Source organism: Pezoporus occidentalis, unplaced genomic scaffold (genome assembly GCF_034315485.1).
Source record: "Pezoporus occidentalis ecotype Australia unplaced genomic scaffold, CSIRO_AGI_Poc_V1 ctg12, whole genome shotgun sequence".
NCBI lineage: Eukaryota > Metazoa > Chordata > Aves > Psittaciformes > Psittacidae > Pezoporus > Pezoporus occidentalis.
The window spans coordinates 8,370,517-8,393,181 of NW_026912994.1; the positions used below are offsets into that span (position 1 = coordinate 8,370,517).

Below are 22,665 nucleotides of genomic sequence, written 5' to 3' on the forward strand. Positions count from 1 at the left end.
GCAGATTTGGTCCAAAATTGATTCCTTCTCAGAAAACTAGTTTCTGAAGGAAAAAAAAAAACAAAATGTTGACTTTTGCAGAATGATTATTCTATGTGAAACTAATTGAGCCATTTTTCAAATACTTCAAAATCAAAACATAATATTTGGGACTAGAAATCATTGAAATATTTGCCAAACATTTTAAATACAAAGACTTGAAACTTCAAAACAAAGAATTTAAATGTTGATAGTTTTGGTTGGGTTTTTTTGTTGTTGTTTTTGTTTTTTTTTTTTACAGCCAGCCATAGAAGAATTTTCCTGTATCTTTATAGAATAATGTGTATAATACAGCAGCCTTAATGGTAAAAATTCTGGCATGCAAAAAAGAATTACGTTCAATTATTAAAATTTACTGTAGCCTGTAACAACACAGATGAACTGAAGGTGGGCGCACTTGGGCTTTCATGGCCACGGCCTGCCCCGCTCCTTGAATTTAAGATCCATAAATTGTTTAAAACATTATCGATAGAATCAATAGCCAAAATATTGCTTCTCAACATCTGGTTCATATTCTTCTCCCAGTTATGCTGCTACAACTCTAAATTAAACTGAAGACCTTACATGAAGCCGCTCCAAATTTACGACGGTATAAGAAAGAAGCGAACTTGGTTCTTTGTCTTTAGACGTCCGTATTTGCAGCCAGGCAAAATCCCATGCAGTTACGTACTCTGTGGCACAAGAGTGCCATCCAGCGGTAATTCCTAAACCTGTATTCGCCGAGGATAGTCTGTAGAGGTGACTAGTAGCAGGTACTGATTATACCTATGAACCTGACAGCTCCAAACCTAAACTCCTGAGTGGCTATTGCGAGGCTGAGAGGAAAACTTCTGTTAAAGAGTAATAATTTCTCCTTTTTTTTTTTTTTAATCAGTTTTTCATATTGAGATAGTTTACACAACAAATACAGATTATTGTTTACTTGAGCATAGGAACATGTTGAAGTGGGAGGCTCCTGGGCTAGCTAGACTGAGAACCAGTATGCACCACCATCGTAATATACGCTGCATATCAGCTAACAAACTGTGCCACTTTTCAGCCCCCCTTGATGGCAAGCCATTACTCAGTTCTGATAAGAACATGTCAATGCCGATTTGAGCATCCTTGTACAGAGCTTCACCACCTGCTCTAGATGTGTCCTGTGTAGGGGACAGAGCTGAGAGTGCAAGTCACCAAACTTTGAGGCTGGTTTCAGCTGAATATTTGTGCACCCAGACATCAATGTGACTACTGATATCTCTGATCTGCCAAGAACAGGCCCTAAATTCAGGCCCTCCACTTCCTGCATAAGTGCTTTATCTGCACTAGTATATTATAAAAATGTCTTTTTAGAGGGAACACATGCAGTTGCAAAGACTCAGTCCCACTAACATCCATTAGAAGGGTTTGAAGATTACTTCTTGAACCGAGCCACTCTGGGGGCTTGAATGGAGTAACATAGTTTTTAGTTTCCAACTGAGGAACTGGGAGACAAACAAGTGCCCAGCTGCTTAGTTGCGTTGCACTGGTGCAGATATGGGCACTGACAGAGAGGCTCTATATGGCAGAGTAGCTTATTTAAAAAAATACATCAGGTGGCTCAGGAATTTAGGCATGATGCAAGGTCAGACACAGCTCACTGGGATTTTTCGCTCTCTTTTAGATTTAGGAGCTCAAATTTTGCCCTAATTTCTTAGGTTTTGGACTTGGTCTGTAGTCAATAAAAATAAATTCTGGTTAAAACTCCATGTATTTATTGCAGATTTTACTGATCTACTTTATTCTGTCTCACCCTCTCCCCCATCTGTAATGTATTCCTTTGTAGTTAACAGTATCTCTTGCAATGCAGATGTCTATAAATGATTATGCCTGATTCACCTATTTGCCTGGCCTGATTGCCCACAGATTAAATCATTTTGTACAATGTTTCTGTTAGTGTTCTATATTCATCTTACTTCTAAATAGTAATTAAATTATCTCGGGTTATGGGTCATGATTGCAGATAATACTTGCAAGGCAGAAAGCTCATCCCAATGAGCAGCACTTTCTGCAATGGTTTCTTGAGAAGATGCAGAAACAGGAGAAAGGATACTTTTATTTCTAGGTAAAACTCCATTTTGGTGCATCACTTGCACTACCATGTGAGGTGGGATGAGATACTGAAGATCCAGCTTGGTCCTGTGAACAATACAACGGAGTTTCTCCCTCTTAACCTCTGTAACATACCAGCGGGATGCATACAAAGAAACTGATAATTTTGCATTATTTTTATGGTCGTCTACTTCTACTTCACATGTCATTCTGTTCAAGAGTGAACAGGTTTGCACTAAAATGGTTCAAATAAATGATTTCACCTAGAATTGGCCTAGCCTAAGTAGTCATAGCCAAAACTATCTGAAATATTAAGGAGTGTTGAAAAGAAATGAAAAACATTTTCCACTGAAGAATAAATACTTGAATGCTGAAAATGACACTAATTTTTCAGGACTAAAATTAATATGGCTTGACCTATTAATTTAGTGCAGTACAATTGCTTTGAGACTATGAAAATAAGAGACCAGTAAATTAGCTACTTGTATACTTTGTAGCAATCCTTGTATTATACATATGCAGTGAAATGAAACAAAGGGTCATTTATATTTTTTAGCTCCATAGCAAGTAAGAAAAAAAAAAGTGTCCTCTGATATTTTCAGAGGAATCGGATTCCTTTTCTGCTAATGAAACCCATGCTGCAATCCACAATTCATTCAAAATGTAAGAAAAAAACCAAAACCTTCAAAGTCCCCCCTTCAAAATAAACAGAACCCAAAAGCTTATTACCAGAAACATAGATGTTGTTCAGTGTCTTCAGGATAGACACTGCGCCCTTGCATTTATCCCATAAAATGGGACAAATCTTTTGCTAGTCCCTTCTCGGATGAACTGCCTTCTACTACATATAATTTTATTGCTGGCTTCTGTGCACAGGTAGAGCAACCTTATGTTATCGGAATGCGAGTGATCTGCCATTGCAAAAGGCTGCAGTGGACAGTTGCAGTGACAGGATTAACACTGATGACTTGCCCAAGCGAAGCTTTGGAGCAAAGGTGGAATACAGGGAAAATAATAATATACATTTTCTGAAACCTTTTTTGTGGCTTGCTATTTAGGAAATAAAAAATATTGATTGGGAGGTGTCTAAATTTAGTGAAACCTTGATAGTTTTCATACTTGATCAGATTAGAAACGAAAGGACAACTGGCATAATCACATCTATCCAGGGTGCAGACCTCAAAGGGTGAGCCAAACCAAAGTGCTCCCTGCAGATACATAAGGAGCTGCCACCTCCTGTTTCTGGTGTGGACAATATAATGTCGGAAATAATTAGCTAATCTTTTGTTTAAATAAAGCATTTGGAGAAAAAGCTAAAAATAAACACTGATTCATTCCTTGTCAGGGAAGTTTCTCCTGTCAATTATCACATTGTTACTGCTGTTTTTAATCTAGTCAGATGGTGAGATTGGCAATCCCTTCTGCAGGGGCTTCTGGGTGTTATTTTGTAGAGAATCTTGCTTGAAGGACTGATTTCTGCTTTTATGGGAGCCAGTGGGAGTTTGGCCACAGTCCTTCACGCATGTTAATTTGAGGGACTTCCAAATGTTAGCTAATGATCTCAGAGTTCTTTTTATGAAAACTGTGTGGGTTTGTTTTGGGGTTTGAGTTTGTTGGGGTTTTGTTGCCTTATTTGCTGGTTTGGGTTTTTTTTTAATCCTTAGCAGGAGGCAATTAAGAAGGTCTGTGGAAAGTTCTGCACCATAGGTCTTGACCGGCCAGTAACATCTAAAATCCTAGCATGAAAAAATCAGCAGCACATATTGCTACCGTACTCAGATATATTACACATCATATAATATTATTTAAGGTTACTAGTTATATTATTTATAGTATTCCTATAGTCCAGGCCACACGCTTTGCATTGCTATGGACTGTGTGTATCTATTGGTCTCCACTTACGGTAACTTGAAAAAGCAATTATGGTCTTTCTTTTTTTAGGAGCAATACTAAGGAAAAAGCAGTAGCCTCCACTCCAAAGCAGGAAAACATGTCAACATGGAAAACAGAGGCACTGTGGGTGGGGGAGTTTCATTCCCGAGTGTTTAATAAAGCCTTATGTAGCTGTGAAGGAGAAGCAGAGAAAAAATAAAGGCAAACCCCGTGGAAGCTGAAGCAGACAAGCAGAAAGCCAAGGACGCAAGTCCAAGCAAGCACTGGGACTGTGGCTCAGAGAAAGCATACAGGGAGGGATCTTTGGGCTAAATGCTGACTTAAAAGAGCTTGGAACCGAGCGCAGAAACAAACAACTGCTCTCCGTACAAACAGAAACTTGTTTCTGGCTGCGTTCAGGCCAGAAACAAGATTTCACACATTCCTCGCGAGTAACAGGGCTATACCGCGGCACTCCACGGCTCCGGAGCGCCGCGCCCAGCCGCGCACACAGCTCGCAGGAGCCGCGCAGCCTCCCCGCCAGCCCCACCCTCTGCCCCGCAAGCGGACCCCGCCGGAGGGCGGACCCGCTCCCGCGATCTGCCCCCGGCACCCACCGGCTCCTCCCGGAGCCCATCCCCGCCCCGGGGACGAGCAGGACGGGCCGCGCACTGACCGCTCATCCGCGCGCCTCCGCGGCGCAGCCTCGGGTGGAAGCCGAGCCTCTCGCTAGCCCTGGGCTCGCCGCTGGCCTTGGGAGGTGAGGGGGAGCCGGGGATGAGGGAGAAGAAGGCCGCTACCCCTGCAAGTGGGGGGTGGGTCCCAGGTGCCGCTGCCGAAGCGGAACAGACCTGCCGCCCCCCGCCCCCAGCGCCCCTAGCCTCAGGCCGTGCCTGACCGGGCCCTGCTCGCGGCCGAGGGCTGGCAGCCTTCTTTCCGCCGCGGTGCGGGCTGGGCCGCCCAGGGGCCGCGGGCGGGGATCTCACCCTCCTCCGAAGTTGAGTGCGTGTGTGTTCGTTTCATGCCGGGGGTCGGGGTGCGCAGGGTGCGGAGACCCTCTGTGGGGGCAAGCCTGAGGGGAGGCAGCGGGAGCAGCCACGCGGGTTTTACTCCTGGCCAAATGCCGGCTCACGAGAGCATTAATTTTCCTCTTTTGTTTTCTTTTTTTTTTTTCATGTTTTTTTTACCTCCATACGCTGCCAGGACCGAGCCCCGGCTGAGACTGTGATCAGCAGCCCTCCGAGAGATGAAGGTGCCGAGGTGAGGCCTGCCCGGGGCACCTGCTACCAACACAGCCACCAGCCCAGGTGCCCGCCCAGGAGAAGCCAGAGCCTGTGGCCTGCACTGCCACCCAGAGAAGGGGAGTAAGAAGGCCGCTGGTGAGGGCACTGACCACTTCTAGTGCATGCACAGCATCACAGGGAGCACTTAGCCTTGCAGCACACACGGTTGTACTGCTGTACACCACTGCTGTTGTACAGCTGTGTGCAGTTGTACACAAAGTTGCTTTCGTCCAACGGTACGAAAGGAAACAAAGCATGTGAAAGGAAGGAAGCAGCGTCAGCACTACGCAGCCAGGAGACTGCTGGGGAAAAGGGACCTGCAACTTCCGCGGTGCTGTGCATGAGGTCTGCGGTAGGGCCAGCCAGAGCTCTTTTATCCCTGCTTCCAATTTAGGATGTTCACCACCCTCCTTTTTCTCCTCCTCTTTTCCACAACCAAAGAGCATAAAGCGCCAAAATGCCTTCTACCAAGCAAATGACAAAGAAATGCAGCCATCCAAAACCTAAGCCAATGCAACCATCCAAAACCTAAGCCAAAGTGCATCTGGCTTGGGATGAATATTGGACCACGTTAGCTGGGAGTGAGGACTTTTCAGAAAGCCAGGCTCCAGTCAGAAATACACCCTGTCATTCGGAGTCTGAATATGAAAACAGCTTGCAAAACATTTTTTTCAGGCTTGTAACAAAAGACTTGGTCCTTCTTTTGCTCTGGTATCTAGGCTACATTGTGCAGGCTCATGCATATCACTGGTTTTATTCACATGAGTAATTCCATTTGAATTTGGAGCGACAACTTGTATGTGCAAAGTTACTCATATGCTTTCTGTTTCCTTTATATTTTGAAATTATGTGGGTTTTGTTGGGTTTGTTTTTTGTTTTCCATTTGCTGGTGCAGTCTAGTTACTGTTGGCATCAAAGTTATTGTGAACCATCATGATTATTATTACTGTTTGTCAGCTTGACACCTTTGTTTTCCTTGCCAGACTAAAAGCTTCTCTATGCAACCTATTCCAGCTATGCAATTGTATCATCTGTTTTTATGCAACCATCTTTCACCTGACAGTGTAAATTCATTTTCCCCATAAAAGATCCTTTTTGTACTCATTTTTTTCTCCAGTCATTACTGACAGTCTTTCCAGTTGTGCCAGCTGAGTCTTTCTCACGCAAGTGTCTCATGACTTCTCCCATACTGTGTAATCTAAATTCATACCGATTCTAACATGATATCTGGATGTTTTAATATTTGCCAGCATTTGGAACATTTTATTATTCTCATTGCCATATGCTTTCTCTTTACTCCCTCATATTTCTTCAAGCTACAGCTTTTGCTGTTCTCATAACCTTGTATGTTTTCTCTGTTCCATTGCTCCATGTTCGCCTAAGGGCAAAATGTCTTGGGGACAAGAAAAACACATTGTCTATCTTCCATGAAATGCGGCATTAAGTTGTAAGTGTGGCTCAGTGTTTTATTAGATGTTCCTTTTCCTCAGTCAGGGGATATAAAGAACAAACAAGCAAAAGTCAATGCGTACCTTTTTTTAATGGAAGATAGCTTTTCACGGATATACTCTCAGCTGTCAAGTATATACTATAGTACTCTGATTTGTCCCTGAGCAGAGTAGGCAGACTGGGCAGCCACTGACTGCTTTGTCAACCAGTGTCTTTCTTCCTAACCTAGCAAATTTTGTGAATTAGCACAAGTAAAGTCTCCATTAGGAAATAAAGTATTTTGAAGCTGCTGCAGCAGCAGGCCATGAGATGTCAAGAAGATGCATTCAGTTACACCTAAGTACAGATTTATTACATTGAATCTCCAGGGCATCTATCTACTGTGTCTTAAAAGAATCCAACAAGTAAGTTTTTGTGAAATTGCCAAATGATGCCTTCCAGGCACACTGAATGCTGCTATTTCTGGGGGGAAGGGGTGATGACCCATGTATTGAAATTACCTGTTTCCAGTTGTGACAGTACAGATTACTTACAGGGAAAGGGTAAAGGCCAAATAAATCTCTTAGCCTGCCCTGTAACATGGTGGGAGTTTCTTTTTCCTTAGAGGACCAGGAACTGTATTTCCCAGCTTTGCCATATCTAGAACATGAAAAATTACCTGTTCATCTCAGCTAACATCCAAAGAGCCATCTTGCTGCAGTGACACCTCAAAGTCAGGGCGTCTGTCCCAGTTATATGGTAAGACCGTAACAGAAACTGAGCTCTTGACACGTCTACGGATGGAGTTGCCAGCAAGACCCTAAGCAAGATTTGAAAAGCATACTGGATTTCTGGAGTAAATATTCTATTAAGGACCAAAAATAAATAAACCAGAGACATTGATTATCATCACAAACTTTGGTCAGGCATGGCTGGTGTACTGGATATATATGTCCATAATATGCTGGACTTGTGCCACCTACAGATATGCATTTCTGGAAGTTTTTTCTTCAAAATTCATTCAAAATAGGTTGCAGCCAAATGATTAATTGGAGTGCTGGCAATCATAATTAAGGTTACTTGGGGACATCTATTACTCAAAAATAATATATAGTCTCTTCTATTTATAAAAAGCCCTGTTCTTAAAAAAAAAAAAACCAGCCTCCCCCTCAAAAAAAAACCCAAATCCCCAACAAAACCCAACAACTGGATTTTTAATTTATTAAGGAAAATAAGGCATGAAAGTATATAGGTGTATATAGATGTATTTATTTTTTGTTAGTACCATAAAACTTATTTCAGTACAGTGGCAAAGGTAATTTCCTGATTGATATACTAGAGGTGTATATAAATGTGTAACAATCCCAGAAATATTTTAAGTACTCAGTTGTTTTTTTTCCAGATACCACTCCCTTTGCAGTATTAGGGAAATTAAATATTTATTGTATTACTCCAAGCCAGGTTGTATTTGTTACCTTTAAAATGAGAAATATACCTAGCACACAGAAAATACAACTAAATATATTTATACCTCTTTATTTAACAAACTCTTATATTTATTACTTCTTAAGAACTTTTGTAATATAGATGGAGTAGTGCTACACACTAATGAATATAATGAATTTATTTTCTGAGTTAAAGCTTCTAAAAATAAAACCAAAAGAGAATATATTAATAATATCAATTTGCAAAATTAAAATTTGGAATGATATGCAAACATATAAATTTATTCTGAAAATTTTAAACTAGAGCTTTAATACTAATGTTGTCTGAATTAAAAGAATGCAGTGCTTTGCCTGCAGAGCTCAGAAACAGGCAGACAGTGTTCAGAGGAGAAATTTGTGATGCTGTCATCTGTTTTGCAGTAAAGATACCAATGCTCTTGGTGATCTAAGGACTCCACACTTCAGAAGTAGTAGTTATATATGTAGGTTTACAGTATATAGAAACTAATTACCCATGACTATTCTAGAAGAGTTACCTCCTTTGAAATACCTGTTCAAGACATTCTGAAAAAGCATTCTGAAGCAGTGAAATACAACAATGATAATGTTTAAGAATACTACCCTAAAACTTGCTAAAATTCCAATAAGGCTTATTCAACATTAAAGCTTTTCAGATTTTCTGTAAATTTTCAGTATGTTCACTCTAAGCTTTATAAAGCCAGTGGGGGTGTTTATTATTTTACTTTAAAATACCTGTCATTTTTCTGAACCCTGAAATCAGGATGGAGCTGGGGCCCCGTTTGGACTTGTCATTTTACAAATCCTCTTTCTGTCCTTCCACTTCCCCCTATAAGAAGAAATAACCATTTTCCATCTTCTTCCTTTTGACTTGACTACTTCAGTTGTGAGCTCAGTCATGTAGTACCTGCATGTTTTACAACACATAGCAAAAGCAGGGCCCTTACTTCAACTCAGAATTCTAATAATACAGAAATATTACAGGTAGCCTATATTCCTAGAGCCAGTCTGGACTTTGAAGCTGAAATTCTGAAGCTGAGCATCTCTGAAAATTAGTTCTTGTATTTTGAAAACAAAAAAAAAAAACAACAACCCAAACCAAACCAAAAAACCCCAGTCCAGAAGCAGTTCATAACAATTTGATTTTAGGAAATAATAAAATAGAAAACTTGAGGATACTAAAGTTTATCACATGTAGTAAAGCCTTGCAAGTAAATGTGGTATACTGAAGAAAAGCCTTGCCCTCTAAACTATCCTAAAATAAGCGGGTTCATTTTAAAAACTTTGTAACTGCTTCACAAGTCTTCAGTCAGTTTCCTCCTTATTCATGCAGGCAGTCCCATTGGAACAACCATTACAATAAAATTACCACTAAAGGAAAGGTTTCTAAGATAAGTAGAACTGGGAAGATCTGTTATTGTTTTTGAAGAGCAATAAGAAATAATAAGAAAATACAGTGTTCTGCATGCGGAGGTTCAAGGGTTGAGTTCAGAAAACTGGGTAATTAACAAGAAAATAAACATACACACACTGCCCTCCCAACCCCCCCCCAAAAATAGTTCCTACTTTCTTTCCCCCGTATGAGTGGTTTCATATCTCATTATATTTCAAAAGGCCAGATCCTTTTAAATCTGAAACAGTTCTGAGTATATTGAAAACAGATGGAAATGAATCAGGGGCCTGAGGTAGAAAAAAGCTGTAATGAAGATCATATTTAAGTAATATTTTAAATAAATAAATCATTTGCCTCTGAAACCACATCTAATAAAAATATAAATAATTATATAATGACCATATAAACTACATTTCCTGAAGTAATTCCTGTCTTTCTACATTTCCTGAGTTATTTGTATTATGAAACAGTAGTGTGGTGCCATTAATTGATAAGCACTCTATGCTATAGTTACCATGCTAATTGCAGCTCTTTAGGTCCTTGTCTCGCAGCTCCTCCAGCCGCTCAACAATTGGGATTGATTGCACAGGAGCTATTTTTAGAATGAAATAGCAGAAGAGTTTGGAGAACAGCAGCCATTTTTTGTGTGTATGCTACATCTGTTTGGGGGGGGGGGGGGGGGGGAAGGAAAAGTTGAATAAAAATGCCCTGAGTTATCCTTTTGGGTATTTTTGTGGAAATCCTGCTGAAGTTGGAGCTTCCTATTGGATAACTGATCTTGCTTGTACCAAGTTGAAGCTGAGGTCAGGGTTGCATGACACAGAGGATACTGTTCAGTGACACTGATCTCAGGAGAACAGCAGTTTTTTCTCTGGGAATAGGACTGTTAAGGCGAACAGCAGATGAACTTTGGTGAGGCTGGTTCTATAAAAAGGCAATGCAGGAGTCAAGTTTGTACTTTAAAATACCAGTGATGAAAGGCAAGACTCAAGATTAACTTTGAATGTGCTTTTTCCCCAATTCTGAAATAAAACAGTTTGTGAACTGCGCCGTTTGAGTGATTTTAGGTCTGTTTCCAAGAATGCTTTATGCTGAAAGAGTAGTATATAGCCATGTTTCACAGGGGTCAGTTGATGCTCAGAAGGTGTGACTGGGAGGAGGCACCCATTCAGTTAATCCCAGATTGGCTTTTTATTATCCCACCCTGCTCGCCTGCTTTACACAGAGTTCAGCTAGGGTAGATAAACAAGGGGACAGGATTTTGTGGCTAGTCTACTATATAAAATCAGGGCTGTCATCTTCTCTGAATGTTTGTATAATAGAAGGCAAGGTTTGCAGGAAGAATAACAAACATAAGTATGTAGGAAGAGGAATAACCAGTTCTATAGCTGAGGAAAAAAAAAACCAAACCAGTACTCAAGGGGACAAGCCTATTTTACCTTTCTAAAGATTAATAGCAAAGACCTATCATGTCTTGCACATTATATCAGGGGTAGTAATACCTTGGCACTCTCACACAGCACTGTATCAGCAAGTTTGAAATGTTTTACTAAGGAGGAGTCTTTGTCCAAGTTTAGCTGTAGAAGTAAATAAATTAATTGGCTATGGTTACACAGAAGCTTGGCAGAGTTAGGGGGAGAATCTGTGTTTCATGACGTCAGCTGCTTTTCCCTTTTCAGTGGCATGCTGTAAAGTATTACAGACGCCTATAATGCGTCACTACTCCATAACTGCCAATTCCCCTGGAAAAGAGAAATGCACACCTTTGTAAATGCTGCCAATCTTGTATTCTTTCAGAGACAACATACAAAGAATATACTTTGGGTTTCTACAATAATAGCTTATAATACTAGTTTGCATAAAAAAAGCTTTGAATTTGAATAGCTAGTCTTGCCAAAATATGCTGCAAGAAAATCTCTAGCATGTTTTTGTCACTGAATATATTCGTCTTGCAAATGATAAATTTTAGACATAAATTGGATGATAAATTAAATTAGATACATGCATTTCATATTAGTATGAAACAAAATATATATTAAAAATTACTATCTTCTGTAGCTTGTTTTGTTTATCCTGAAATTATGTGCAACTTCCCCTGGACTTCTCTATAAGTACCTGAAGAGAGGGATGGAGTAAGGATTCATCTTGTAAATATTTTGTTTGGGTATAAATAGCGAGAAGTACAAATTTCAAAATAGTCAAATAGTCAAAATATAGAGTTACACTTTCTCCAAATAGAATATTAAATATCTGACGTAGCATATTGTCCCATTGTGTCTAGTTTGATTTCAGGAATCAAAGTAACAATTAAGCTGTTCATATTTTATAAAGGCTGTGTCCTAACTTTCTGTATGTTTAACAGTGAGAGAGGTCAGTAGTATTAGGGAGATACGAAGGGCTACAGTTCACTTGGTATTTTTAGGACAGTAGCAGTGGTGATATCCCAGAAAATGCAAGGACCTGGGATAATACACATGCTACAGAAACATTTCATACCATGCATGGTACTGTCCCAAGGTCAGCTAAGCTTTCTTTCACCAGCTCAGCACAAGCTTGATGGAGCCAATTTGATTTTAAGGAGGAGTAGGTACCAGTCTTCATGTTCTAGAATTACAGGAGGCTACTGCTGTTCTGGCCTTGAGCTAGCGCTGAGGCAGCACACAGTGAGTGCTTGAAGACATCTACATCTAAGCTGACTTTGCAGATAGAGCTCAGACTATCAGCATCTTCAATAGCCTACCTGCTTAAATGATAATTTAGAGGTGTAAAGGGCTTCTTTTTTTCCCAGATTTTACATTGGCACTTTGCTGACAGGTACTTCCTACAGCAGGGGTTGTGTAGGAATGGCCATTATGTGCAGCGCAGCAAGCTGTGAACTGGAATGACTGAGTTTTAAGTAAGATCTATATACGTACACACTCAAACTGGACAAGTGAGTCATGGAAAACACTGTAACTGTGGAAGAACAAACATTACTTTGCAGTACTTAAGAGTTAACAGTGTGTCCGTACTGACAGATTGTTACCCAACAAGTTCCACCCTAGGTCCTCAATAGGTCTGGAATATGGCTTTCACAGAAAGAGTCTTGGAACTGGGAGACTTTGTCACCTTATTTGGTGACATGTATCACCCTAGATACGTTATCAACACAAATCTCAGTATTTAGCCTAATGCCAACAATATTGTGTGTGTACGCTTCATAAAATGATCTACTTCAAAACAGTGATCATGATATATATTAAAGATGATTAATAGAGGAATATTGTTCCCGGTACTTCTGTCTTCACAGAACACAGTGACATCTTGTGGCAAATGAGGGGATAGTGTTACTTTTTTCGAGATGCATCCTATTTCAGGTGGTTTAAAGATGAATCCCTAAATAAATTCCAGACAAATTATTTCCTTTACCTGTAATATTAACTCTTTCCGAATTTTGTTTTAAGTACAGGTTTGTTTTAGGTTCTATTTTAGCAGCGAAAAAAAGAGTGAGCCTTGGTTCCAGCATATTGCAAATGTAGGGTATGGGAGTTTAGCACTTGAGCTCACCGATGTTCTTTGGAAAACGTTCAACTCCAGGAATGCTCCTGTCCTATCCTTGCTGATACAAGACTCTGCGAGTCAGCATTTCAAACGCTTTACTTAAGTTAGCCTATTATTATAGATTGCCAAAACTGTCAGGGTGCTTTTGATGGGAATGAAGAGAAAACACAGTAACTTTTTATCACAAGGCAGATAGAAAAAAAAAAAAAAAAGGAAAAATATCTTCTTTCCTCTCTTTTTTTTTTTAACCTAAAACTATTTTTTCTTTTTTTTTTTTTTTTTGTCTTTTTATAGACCAAGCAGGGTTTAAGTCCTGTCCCTGCTGTTTTGGGATCCTCCCCTGACATGGCTGTCCTTTGCAAGTTGGTATTTGGATAAAATTCTAGTTGTCAGCATGAAAGGAAAAACTGCACAGTGTGACTGGAAATCTGCATCCCCAAAGAAGGCCTCTCCCTGTGACCGATATAAACATGCTTGCATTATTTGTAGAGGATTTCTTTATCTCTATGGAGGACGGAACACCACCAGTCTTAGAGATTTTTGGCGATACAACATCGGTAAGTTTGCTCCTTTCACTTGTATATCAGGATTAAAGAGATTCTACATCCAGTCATCATAAAATCTGGGACACTGTACTTAAGAGATGAACACTTTATCCCCATATAGTCTCTCAATCAAAATGATGGCTAAACTGCATTTTGTTCATTGAGCAAATGGTATGTGTTCATTACTCTTGCAGGTATCTCAGAAATTTCACCTCCTTTTTTTTCCCTTGACCAGAAATATTGGGTCATTTAAAATACCCTAGTTCTAACAAGGCCTATCTTCACTCTATAACATGGGAATAGTTTATGCATGTGTAATAATGCACTATCAAATATGACCCTTTGTATTTTTTGGTGTTCCCTGTTCAATTGTTGCTGCTAGAGAACCACATATAATTGTGCTGGGGTTCATGCTCACACAATAGTTGAGTTTTGGTGCAGGTAACAGTATAAGAGCATATAAAAAACATATAAAATATATAAAATATATAAAAATATATAAAAGCAGTAACAAGGTCAATTTCTATTACATTTTAAGTTTGCTAAATAGAAGGGGAAGTGTCTCAATGTTCTGAACTAATGGAGAGGAAAGATGACAAAATGCTTCATTTTTCCCCACTGACTGATAGTGCAGCCGAATTCAAAGCCAATCTTTTCACCTTTTCCCTAACATTTTTGAACTGCTGTCTTTACTTCAACTTTGGTTTATAGTGAAAAATGAATGGGAAATGCTGGATTGCTCAAGAGATGGTCCAGAAGAACTGGAGGACCATTCAATGGTGGCTTATAAGGTAGTAGACCAAGATTTATATTGTTCATATCCTGATATTTTATTTCCTATTATGCAATTAAATAAAATGCCATAGATTATTATGTACAGAAAATACTTTTATGTCAGTGCAATTCTGGATGTAGCTGTACCAGTGTTTTGCATACTTTCTGAATAAAGTTACAGCAGTTTAGCTTTGCAGCAGTGTGATTTCCTCAGTCATTGCTCAATACATAATAGTAATACAAAATAAAGACCTTGGCAGCACATTCTTTGACTTAGTAGTATAGTTGTAACAGTTGCTTTGAATTCATTTGCATGATAAGCTACAGCATAAAAACATTCACTTAAGAACTTGCACTGAAGAGAGATGAGAGAGTGAAGGCAAATAACAATTACAGTTTTGCCTATGAGAGAAAAACAGGATTTAGGATATCAGGAGCTGCAATGCAATGAAATATTTCTATAAGCATGCATAATCTAATATTACCTGAGCAATGTCTCCAAGAATTCCAGATCCACATCCCTCAAGCTGTCCTAGATTTGAGAAGGCAATGAGTGGCTCTGGAATGCTGTCTCCATTAAAATAGCAGAATGTTCACCACGGTTTCCTTTTGGGAGGGGATAAAGACAGTATTAAAAGTTGGTGGCATTTTATGATGGCCTCCTGAATTGTTAGTAGATCATCATATCCATTATTGTTAATTATGTTTTGGTGATGGCAGCCTTTTTATTTAAGAGTTGTTTTAAAAACTGCTTTTATGCTGTATGTCTACCTGTCAGTAAGAAATGCTTTTGCATTTTGCAGGGGAACCTGTACATTTTTGGTGGGATGGTGGATTCTGCTTTTACGCAAGCGAAAACTCCTCTCTGGATATATGACACTGGTATGATACACAATAGCCAGTCTTTTCCATGGAACATTCCAAGTCCATAGGTACTAATAAATAGTAAGAACCAAACTGTTTTCTGCTGCTTGTAACATAGTCTTCCCTAGGCTTTACAAGAAGTAATGTCTGTAAAACTGTGTGCAAATTTTCCCCCTAAAATTAGGCTGTTAAGCTATCAGAGTCAGCTCTTACTTTAATTGGAAAGTATTTTATGGGGAAGTTTTACGTATTTCAAGCTCTCAGAATTTCCATTCCTCTCTCCTTCCCTCTGAAGTTTACTGTTTCATCATAAACCCCAATAATTATTACATATAATATTTAAAGGTTTTTTCATTATGTTACATGTATTTTAAAACCCAAGCTCTTTGTTTTATTATGGAAGAAAGTAAATCAGTGAACTATAGACCTCATTTGGTGTTTTTACTGAAAAAAAATACACAAGCTGGCAACAGAAATGATGGAACAGGAAAAAAACAATATAATTAAATAAGAAGGTAGGAAATTAACATCAGCATTTCCTAACACAGGCCATTTTTTTTTTCTTTTTTCCATGAGAAAAAGCATTTGGTATCTCTTAAGTATGTATTCTAATAAAAGCAGTGCAACATTTGAATTTAATAGCAATGTCATACACTATATATTCTCTGTTTTGAAATACTGTGTATGGTAATAGCTGCTTATTTTGATGGCAGATGGAGGAAAGAGAGAGAGAGATTGAGTTCTTTTTGAGCTAGTAAATCTTGTGGCAAGACCAAGATTTAAGTTCCCTGGCTTCTTTTGCTACTTTACTTTAAGTAACTTTAAGTTAACGTTTGGGATTTTCTAAATCCTTTCTTTGCTTTCCACCATTTATCTGAAATACTTGCTGAAAGAATAGAGAAGCTCAGGTACAATATATTTCATAGGAAAAAGCATTTTATTACTCACAGTACTTCTCAGTTAAAACTGGGAATGAGATACTCAAAATCTGTTGCATGTCTAGTTTTTTCATGGTCATATTTAAAATCTTTCCTGGCAAGTATGGCTTTTAGCACTGTAAGCTTGCAATGCTTTCTCATTCTACCTCTGGTGCTGGGTACCTAGTATTTTCTCTCAATTATGGTAATCATAGATCAGTGATTTCTGACTGTTACTTGAGGACTAATTTTAAGGGATCTGTGAAAAGGAAAAAGGGCAAGGCTGTTGTCGTAAGGTTTACATAGTAAGTAGGAGCCATACATACGTCAGTAAATATGGGGGTTCTGCAAGTTCAGAAAATGCTGAAAATCGCAGATTATTTCTGCACTGTGAAATTTAGCCTGAGGAAACAGCAGGTACAGTATGGTATCTCCATGATTCAGTATCAGATAAGGATACAGAAAAAAACATTTAAGCTATGTCTCCTGTAAGTCTTTCGGTGCTGCTGTTTTACTGTGAAGCAGATTTCTTCTTGCTTGTCAGTGGAAAACGCCAGGATGAGACTTACTTGAAAATGAGATCAGTAATTTGAAAAATTAACGTTGGAGGAGTGTCCTCTTGTGGTCTGGGATATAAACTGCGCTTTATTAAAACAATCCCCTAGATTCTGCAAGATGGACAGAGTGCTGTAACGTACCAGCAGAGACTGAGGTAAGGAGCCAGGAAGTGGTGAATGTGTGAATCAAATGCCTGTTGCTTTGTTGATTAAACAGATTGCTTTGAAATATGTTCCCCCAAACAGTTCCAATCTCATCTCTTCAGAGACATGTGGCTGTACTTTATTTCTTTGCACTTTGAATAATGAAGGCTTTTTCCTTCTTTAAATCAGTATTTGAAAATATGGCTCTTAAATTTTAAGGCCTATATAAGAAGGTAAGCCCTCTCCTCTACTATTGTTTCGTTTTTGTGATATCCTTATCAAGGAAGCTAATTTTAAGTGGAATATTGCAACCATACATGAAGTCTGAGCTTTTAAGAAGTAGTGCTGTGAAAACAGATTGGCAGTTACGCTAATAAATTTTAAAATGTGAACAAAAGAACAAACCAAACACTTGCCTTATATTTCATTTTGGGTTTAGCTGGGCCTCCCCAGGTTTGGGTTTACAAGTCTCAGCAGTGCCAAAAGCTGCTGTAGGCACAGTGAGAACCACCTGGTTTCCTTCTCAGAGTCTGGGACTTGTGGTAGGCAAATTCACACCAAGTACCATGAGGTAGTTCCTCCTGAGACTAAAGGTACCTCAGTGAGGAGAGGTTCAGAGTGGTAGAAAGGGCTACATCCCCCATTATATTCCCAAGAGTTGACCAATGTATTTACAACATGCCCTGAAACTTTGCCTACCAGTAGTTGTGAACGCAGTAGTACTGATGGGAGTGTAGTACTCCCATCAGGTAAGGCAGTAGGTATTGTGGTGGACTTAAAAAGGGAGGGTTGCTTAGATTTGGGAATGGCTTCTATTTGCATCAATACAAGTCATCAGTGGTGGATTTATTCTGAATTTTCAAAGAAGTTTAACAAAACCCAAAGCCATGGCTTTCATTACTTGGGAATATTCCCAAGACAGACATTGCTACTGATACAATTTGATCTGTTAACAGTGTTTTGTTGAACTGTTTTAGAGCTTGTCACCAACTAACAGAAAAGGTCACAGCGCAGTAGTATACCACTCCAGCATGTACATCTACGGGGGGTACTTCGGCATCAGAGGCATTTCACAGGAGTTTTGGACTTTCCATTTTGGTAAGTTAAAAAGCATAAGGTTTTGAGCCAGTGTACGATCAAAACAATGACTGCTGTAGGAAAGCATGCCTGGCTCTGTTAAATAAATTTGGATCAGTAGAAATGTTCAGTTAGTTTTGGCTTCTGTTTGGCAGCATTTAATTATGAAGTCTGTCAATTAAACTAATACCCAGCTGAAATGAATTGTACTGGAAGAGGTTTTGTGGTGTTTGCCAATTTTAGAGCTGAAAATCAGGGAGACTGTTTTGTTCACTACTCATTCGAGTCTTCAAGGATTACCAAAAACTGCCAGATGCAGCAAGGACCCTGACTTCAGCCTATTGATGCCATCTTTTGAATCTCAGATCTAGAACTGACCATGGGGAACCAAACCTGACAGGAGATGGTTTCATTAGCATATTCATCACTAATCTGGTGGTTGCAAATCAGATAATTCCCAGAGACTTCCTAAATGGATAACTTTTGTTATCTGGTGGCCATTCAGTCACTATTTTGAAATGAATGATAGGTTTATCTCATCCCTCATTCCCTCACAGGGAGAATAAGTATAGATATTGCTGAAGGAATGTTTTTGTTGACTGTTTTTTCCCCTCTCACAGCCAGAAAATTATATTTCTGTGTCAGAGTTAGTGAATTAACAAAGCTGTAGGAAAAACTGCTCTGTAAATAAGATTTCCATGACATCTGTCATACAGCAGCTGACATTTTCAGTAAAAGTTTATTTCAAAACTGATTTTTGAAATGCACTTTTCAGTGTTAGAATTTATGCTGTTAACTTAAAGCAAGCTTACAGCAGAAACCCTTATTCTCCAACAGCATAGTTACTTTCTTCTTGAAATAAATCCCTTGTGAAATACTAGGGATATTTACTAGGTAAATCTGGTACATCTATAAATGAGTATTTTGCTTTCAGATACAAGAAAATGGTTGTGTGTTTCCACCCCATCTCACAGTATTGGCCCAGGACCTCGGCATGGCCATTCAGCAGTGGTTTATCACACAGGCATGTACCTCTTTGGAGGACTGATGGGGCTGAGTGAACAGAAGGATTTATGGAAGTGGGACTTTGTAAACAGCAGCTGGTCCAACATCAGAACAAGGTAAATGATACTATTTGTTACACTAAATTAGCACAGAAAGAGAGAATTAATCTTACCATTTGATACTGTATGCAGGCAGAGAGGGAGATGCTGTCCTTTCAGTGACTGTGGGAATTTCTCAGATCAAGACGTAGTACTGTTGCCACCCCTTGGGTGCCAGTTGGCTTTGCTTGGAAGAGCTGTTGGCAATGTGTTGATGCAGCTGTCAGCAGTGCAATTTTGATGTCCCAGTGCAGCTATTTAGTAGTCATTCTTCTGAGTCAAAAGAAAAAGAGAGGCTAAAATCAGTGTCACTTTCCTGCTGATCGCCCCTTAACTGCTGGTTTCTCTTACATTTAGCCAAGGACCTCCTCCAGTGGTAGGTCATGCTTCAATAGTCTTCAAAGACTCCATGCTGATTTTTGGTGGAGGGATTTCAAATTCCAGTCCTAATGATGACCTCTGGAAGTATCATTTCAATACACAGACATGGAAGAAGCTTAGCATTATCACCAAGGCAAACTTTTCTCCTAAAATGTATCACTGCATCTTAGGAGTTGGTATTGGTTTCCAAACTACTTCAGATTTCACTGACACGTTCCCTAGCAGTTGGAAAAGTAAGCAGAAGGACCATTACCAGCTGGTGACCATCCCAAAGCACACTCGCCTTTGCAACTACTTCCGTCAGCAGACCGCGTACCAAGTGCTCGGCAATGAGGAAAGCGATGCAATTGAAATGAAAACCTTTAGCTTGCCTCTGGGCTTTTGTCCATTGCAAACCACTTCAGAGGCAGAACTACACCCTAACAGAGCAACAAGCATTTTGTCAAAGGATGGGTCTCTGTGTCTGCTTGTCTCTTCAGAAGAAGAGACTTTTGCTGCTGCTCAGATGGTTGGAGAAGAGGAGGGAGCCAGCTGTCAGCTCGCACCTGCAGTGGATACCGATGTGCTGCTGCTCATTGGGGGTAAACCTTTGTCCAGCTCATCTGAGATCTCAGTCAGGCAAATGGAGTTTGACAGCTTGTGATCTCTTTGATTGCAGTCACCACAACCATGCCAGTAGGTGGTAAACCAACTGCTTGCAACTGTCTTCAGTTTCCTATGGGCACACTGGAGAAAAAGTAGTAAAACCTCATACCAGCTCTGAACAGATTTTTACAATGTGAACAAACCCTAATACATATTTTAAGTTAGAAGTTGCGATTTCTGAGAGGAGCATGTTGGAATTATGCTTTTTTTTGTTACTCTTCTTCTCATCAGTTAGTATCCTTTCAAATTGCAGTGACTGATGCTGCCTTGAAAACTGGAACAAATAACCCCTACAGCTCCGTAACTGCTATTTAAGGCCCAAAGCTTGCTTATTTTGCACTGGCATAAGAAATATATATATGCACTTTGAAACCTGCATTTGAATAAAGTTTGTGCGTGTTTTGGTCACATTGGAGGGGTATGATGAATCTTAACAGCAACATGACATGGCCTAGACAAATTAGCAAGTGAAACGTAGAAGATGCTCAAGGACTGCATTTAATCCTGGGGAAGTGAAACCATGTGCAGCATTAGAGCAGAGGAAGTGAATTACACCTGGAAGAACAAAACAGTTGCCAACTGAATGGTAGGCTTAATGCCTGAGCACAGAATCAAAAGGAGAAAAAATGAAAAGAGGAAGGCTTGACAGGAGTGGTGACTCCTGGCTGGTAACTCAAATTTTAGCCACAAAGAGATTTCTGTGTTTCTGACTCCATCTCTCTGTGTTTTGTCAACGTACATAGTATTTGTTACACTTTCCCCTGTATACTAACAAATCCTGAGTTCATGCGCGGCTTGTTTTAATATTCTGAAAAGAAAATGTGCTTTTTTTTTTCGAAAGAGAATATTGTCCAGGATTTCAAGCATTTGTTTCCATAGAAGTTACTGAGACGCTGGCCTTCTGACTGCACCTCAGCCATCTTTAAGAAGAGATCCTGATATCTAAAATTACTGGAAAGTGTAACTTAGTACTTCTGAAATTTGAAAAGATCACTTTTCAGAAGTTCCATGGGAATCATGAATTTGAAGTGAGAGTGTTTACAGATACTTCCATCACCTCTTCACAAGTAGCTTTCACATTAATTCGATAGGAAAATTATAGATGAGTTCACAGAAAAGCTACCTGAGAATTATTTGGACTTTCCATGGGCTTTGTTTGGAAACAGAGAGGATTGTATGTAAATAAATCCTGCTGCATTTCATGTCAGTGTGTGCTCATTTCCTGAGCTTTCATGAATTTAAAATATGTGTTTATGTTTTCAAGCAGAACAAAGAACTTACCTTTCTGAACAGGGAGTGTGCTCCTACAAGCCCCAGTGATCTCATGGCACTTCAGCCAGCCCAAGCTTTGAATTTCTTCTCCAAGAATAGGGAATTGCTTGGTTTGGGGAGGTGTGTTTAAAGGATGTCAACAGGCCGATTGAGTTGAGCATATAGAACACTGTAGTTCTAAATCAGCAGCATGTTTTTCCTTTGCTGGCTGACATGCCTTGTTTTGGCATTCTCCAGAGAGTTGCTGTAACATACAGACTTTTATCTAGGGCTGACAAGGAAAGAAAATTTAACTGGAAAGGGCAACAATAAACCAGTGATTTTCCAAGTTGCAGGAAGGTTTCTTGGCAGCTTCAGATATCCTGGGGATGTGCAAGAGCCCCAGGAAAATGCCATCCAGCCTCTGTCATTCCTTTCTTCCTCCCTCCCAAACTCTCTTCCCTTTGGCAGCCCCACAAAGGGTTTAACATTTACTTGGAGCCAACACAGGCAGGACACAAGCCAACCCAAAGGCAACAGCTTGGCACGGGGTGGGAAACACAGCTTGCAGAATGTGCCCATCTCCTCTGTTTCTTCCCCTGGCCCCTGTTGCCATTCCAAGTCAGGTGGCTGCATCAGCACCTTCAGCAATCATCGCCAGCTTCTTCACCCAAGAGATCCTACACCTCCCAAACCAGCCTGATACCACAGGGGTCCTCACTGTTGCTCACCCCTGGACAGACATGAGGTGTGCAGGAGCCTGGGGAAGGGCTGTGGCTGGAGAAATGGGGGGCTTGGGGCTTACTCGCTGGAGGCTGAGCTGCAGTTAGTCCTGATAATGCTGTAAAAATGGAGAGAGCTCCAGTCCTGAAAGTGGGAGACTGCTCCAGCAGACTTGCTGAAGCCACTGGAGGCTACTTCTCCCCTTGCCGGCCAATTCCTAGGTCTGTAAAACACAAGGGTGAGCTCAAGCTGGAAGGGAAGGGGTGCAAGATGTAAAGCAACTGCATTCCACAGCAGAAGCACCTGGAACCTCAGTTCTTTCAGTCACCATGATCCATATTTTATGTTCTCTCCCCCCACAAAAAGGTATCTATGACCTCAGCATGCAAAACCTGCTCACACCACTACTATATCCCATTTCCTGAGTTGTCTGCCCTTTCAAAACTCAACCAGTGCTATCAACTACACTTAACAGGGCTCTTGGAGCACCTCAAGTGGTTTCACTCCTGGTTTGCTGGCACCTTTTTATCCAGGTCTGTCACCTTTCACAGAGAAAGAGAGATCCTGGATGTGCTTATGGTATTTGTCTGTAACTG

The 22,665-nt window shown here is 40.0% G+C and overlaps 1 protein-coding gene and 1 long non-coding RNA gene across 5 annotated transcripts; one reads left to right on the forward strand and one right to left on the reverse strand.

The window, feature by feature from the left end:
• Positions 1-4,217: 4,217 nt before the first annotated feature.
• On the forward strand, positions 4,218-20,503 carry LOC134157787 (leucine-zipper-like transcriptional regulator 1 homolog). 4 transcript variants are annotated; one of them, XM_062607134.1, is made up of 9 exons: positions 4,218-4,741; positions 5,185-5,241; positions 13,383-13,645; positions 14,345-14,424; positions 15,211-15,289; positions 16,854-16,900; positions 17,867-17,987; positions 18,901-19,087; positions 19,427-20,503. In XM_062607134.1, exons 3-9 carry the CDS (start codon positions 13,483-13,485, stop codon positions 20,091-20,093), a joined length of 1,344 nt encoding a protein of 447 aa, XP_062463118.1. In that variant the 5' UTR covers positions 4,218-4,741; positions 5,185-5,241; positions 13,383-13,482; the 3' UTR covers positions 20,094-20,503. The 4 variants fall into 4 exon arrangements, with proteins under 4 accessions (XP_062463118.1, XP_062463121.1, XP_062463120.1 ...); XM_062607137.1 differs by lacking the exon at positions 4,218-4,741 and having other exon boundaries at positions 4,966-5,241; XM_062607136.1 differs by lacking the exons at positions 4,218-4,741; positions 5,185-5,241 and adding an exon at positions 5,366-5,616.
• On the reverse strand, positions 9,335-15,017 carry LOC134157789 (uncharacterized). The gene is made up of 3 exons (XR_009962460.1): positions 14,893-15,017; positions 11,161-11,290; positions 9,335-10,207 (listed from the first exon to the last, which is right to left on the reverse strand). It is a non-coding gene; the product is annotated as an uncharacterized LOC134157789 (long non-coding RNA).
• Positions 20,504-22,665: the final 2,162 nt, after the last annotated feature.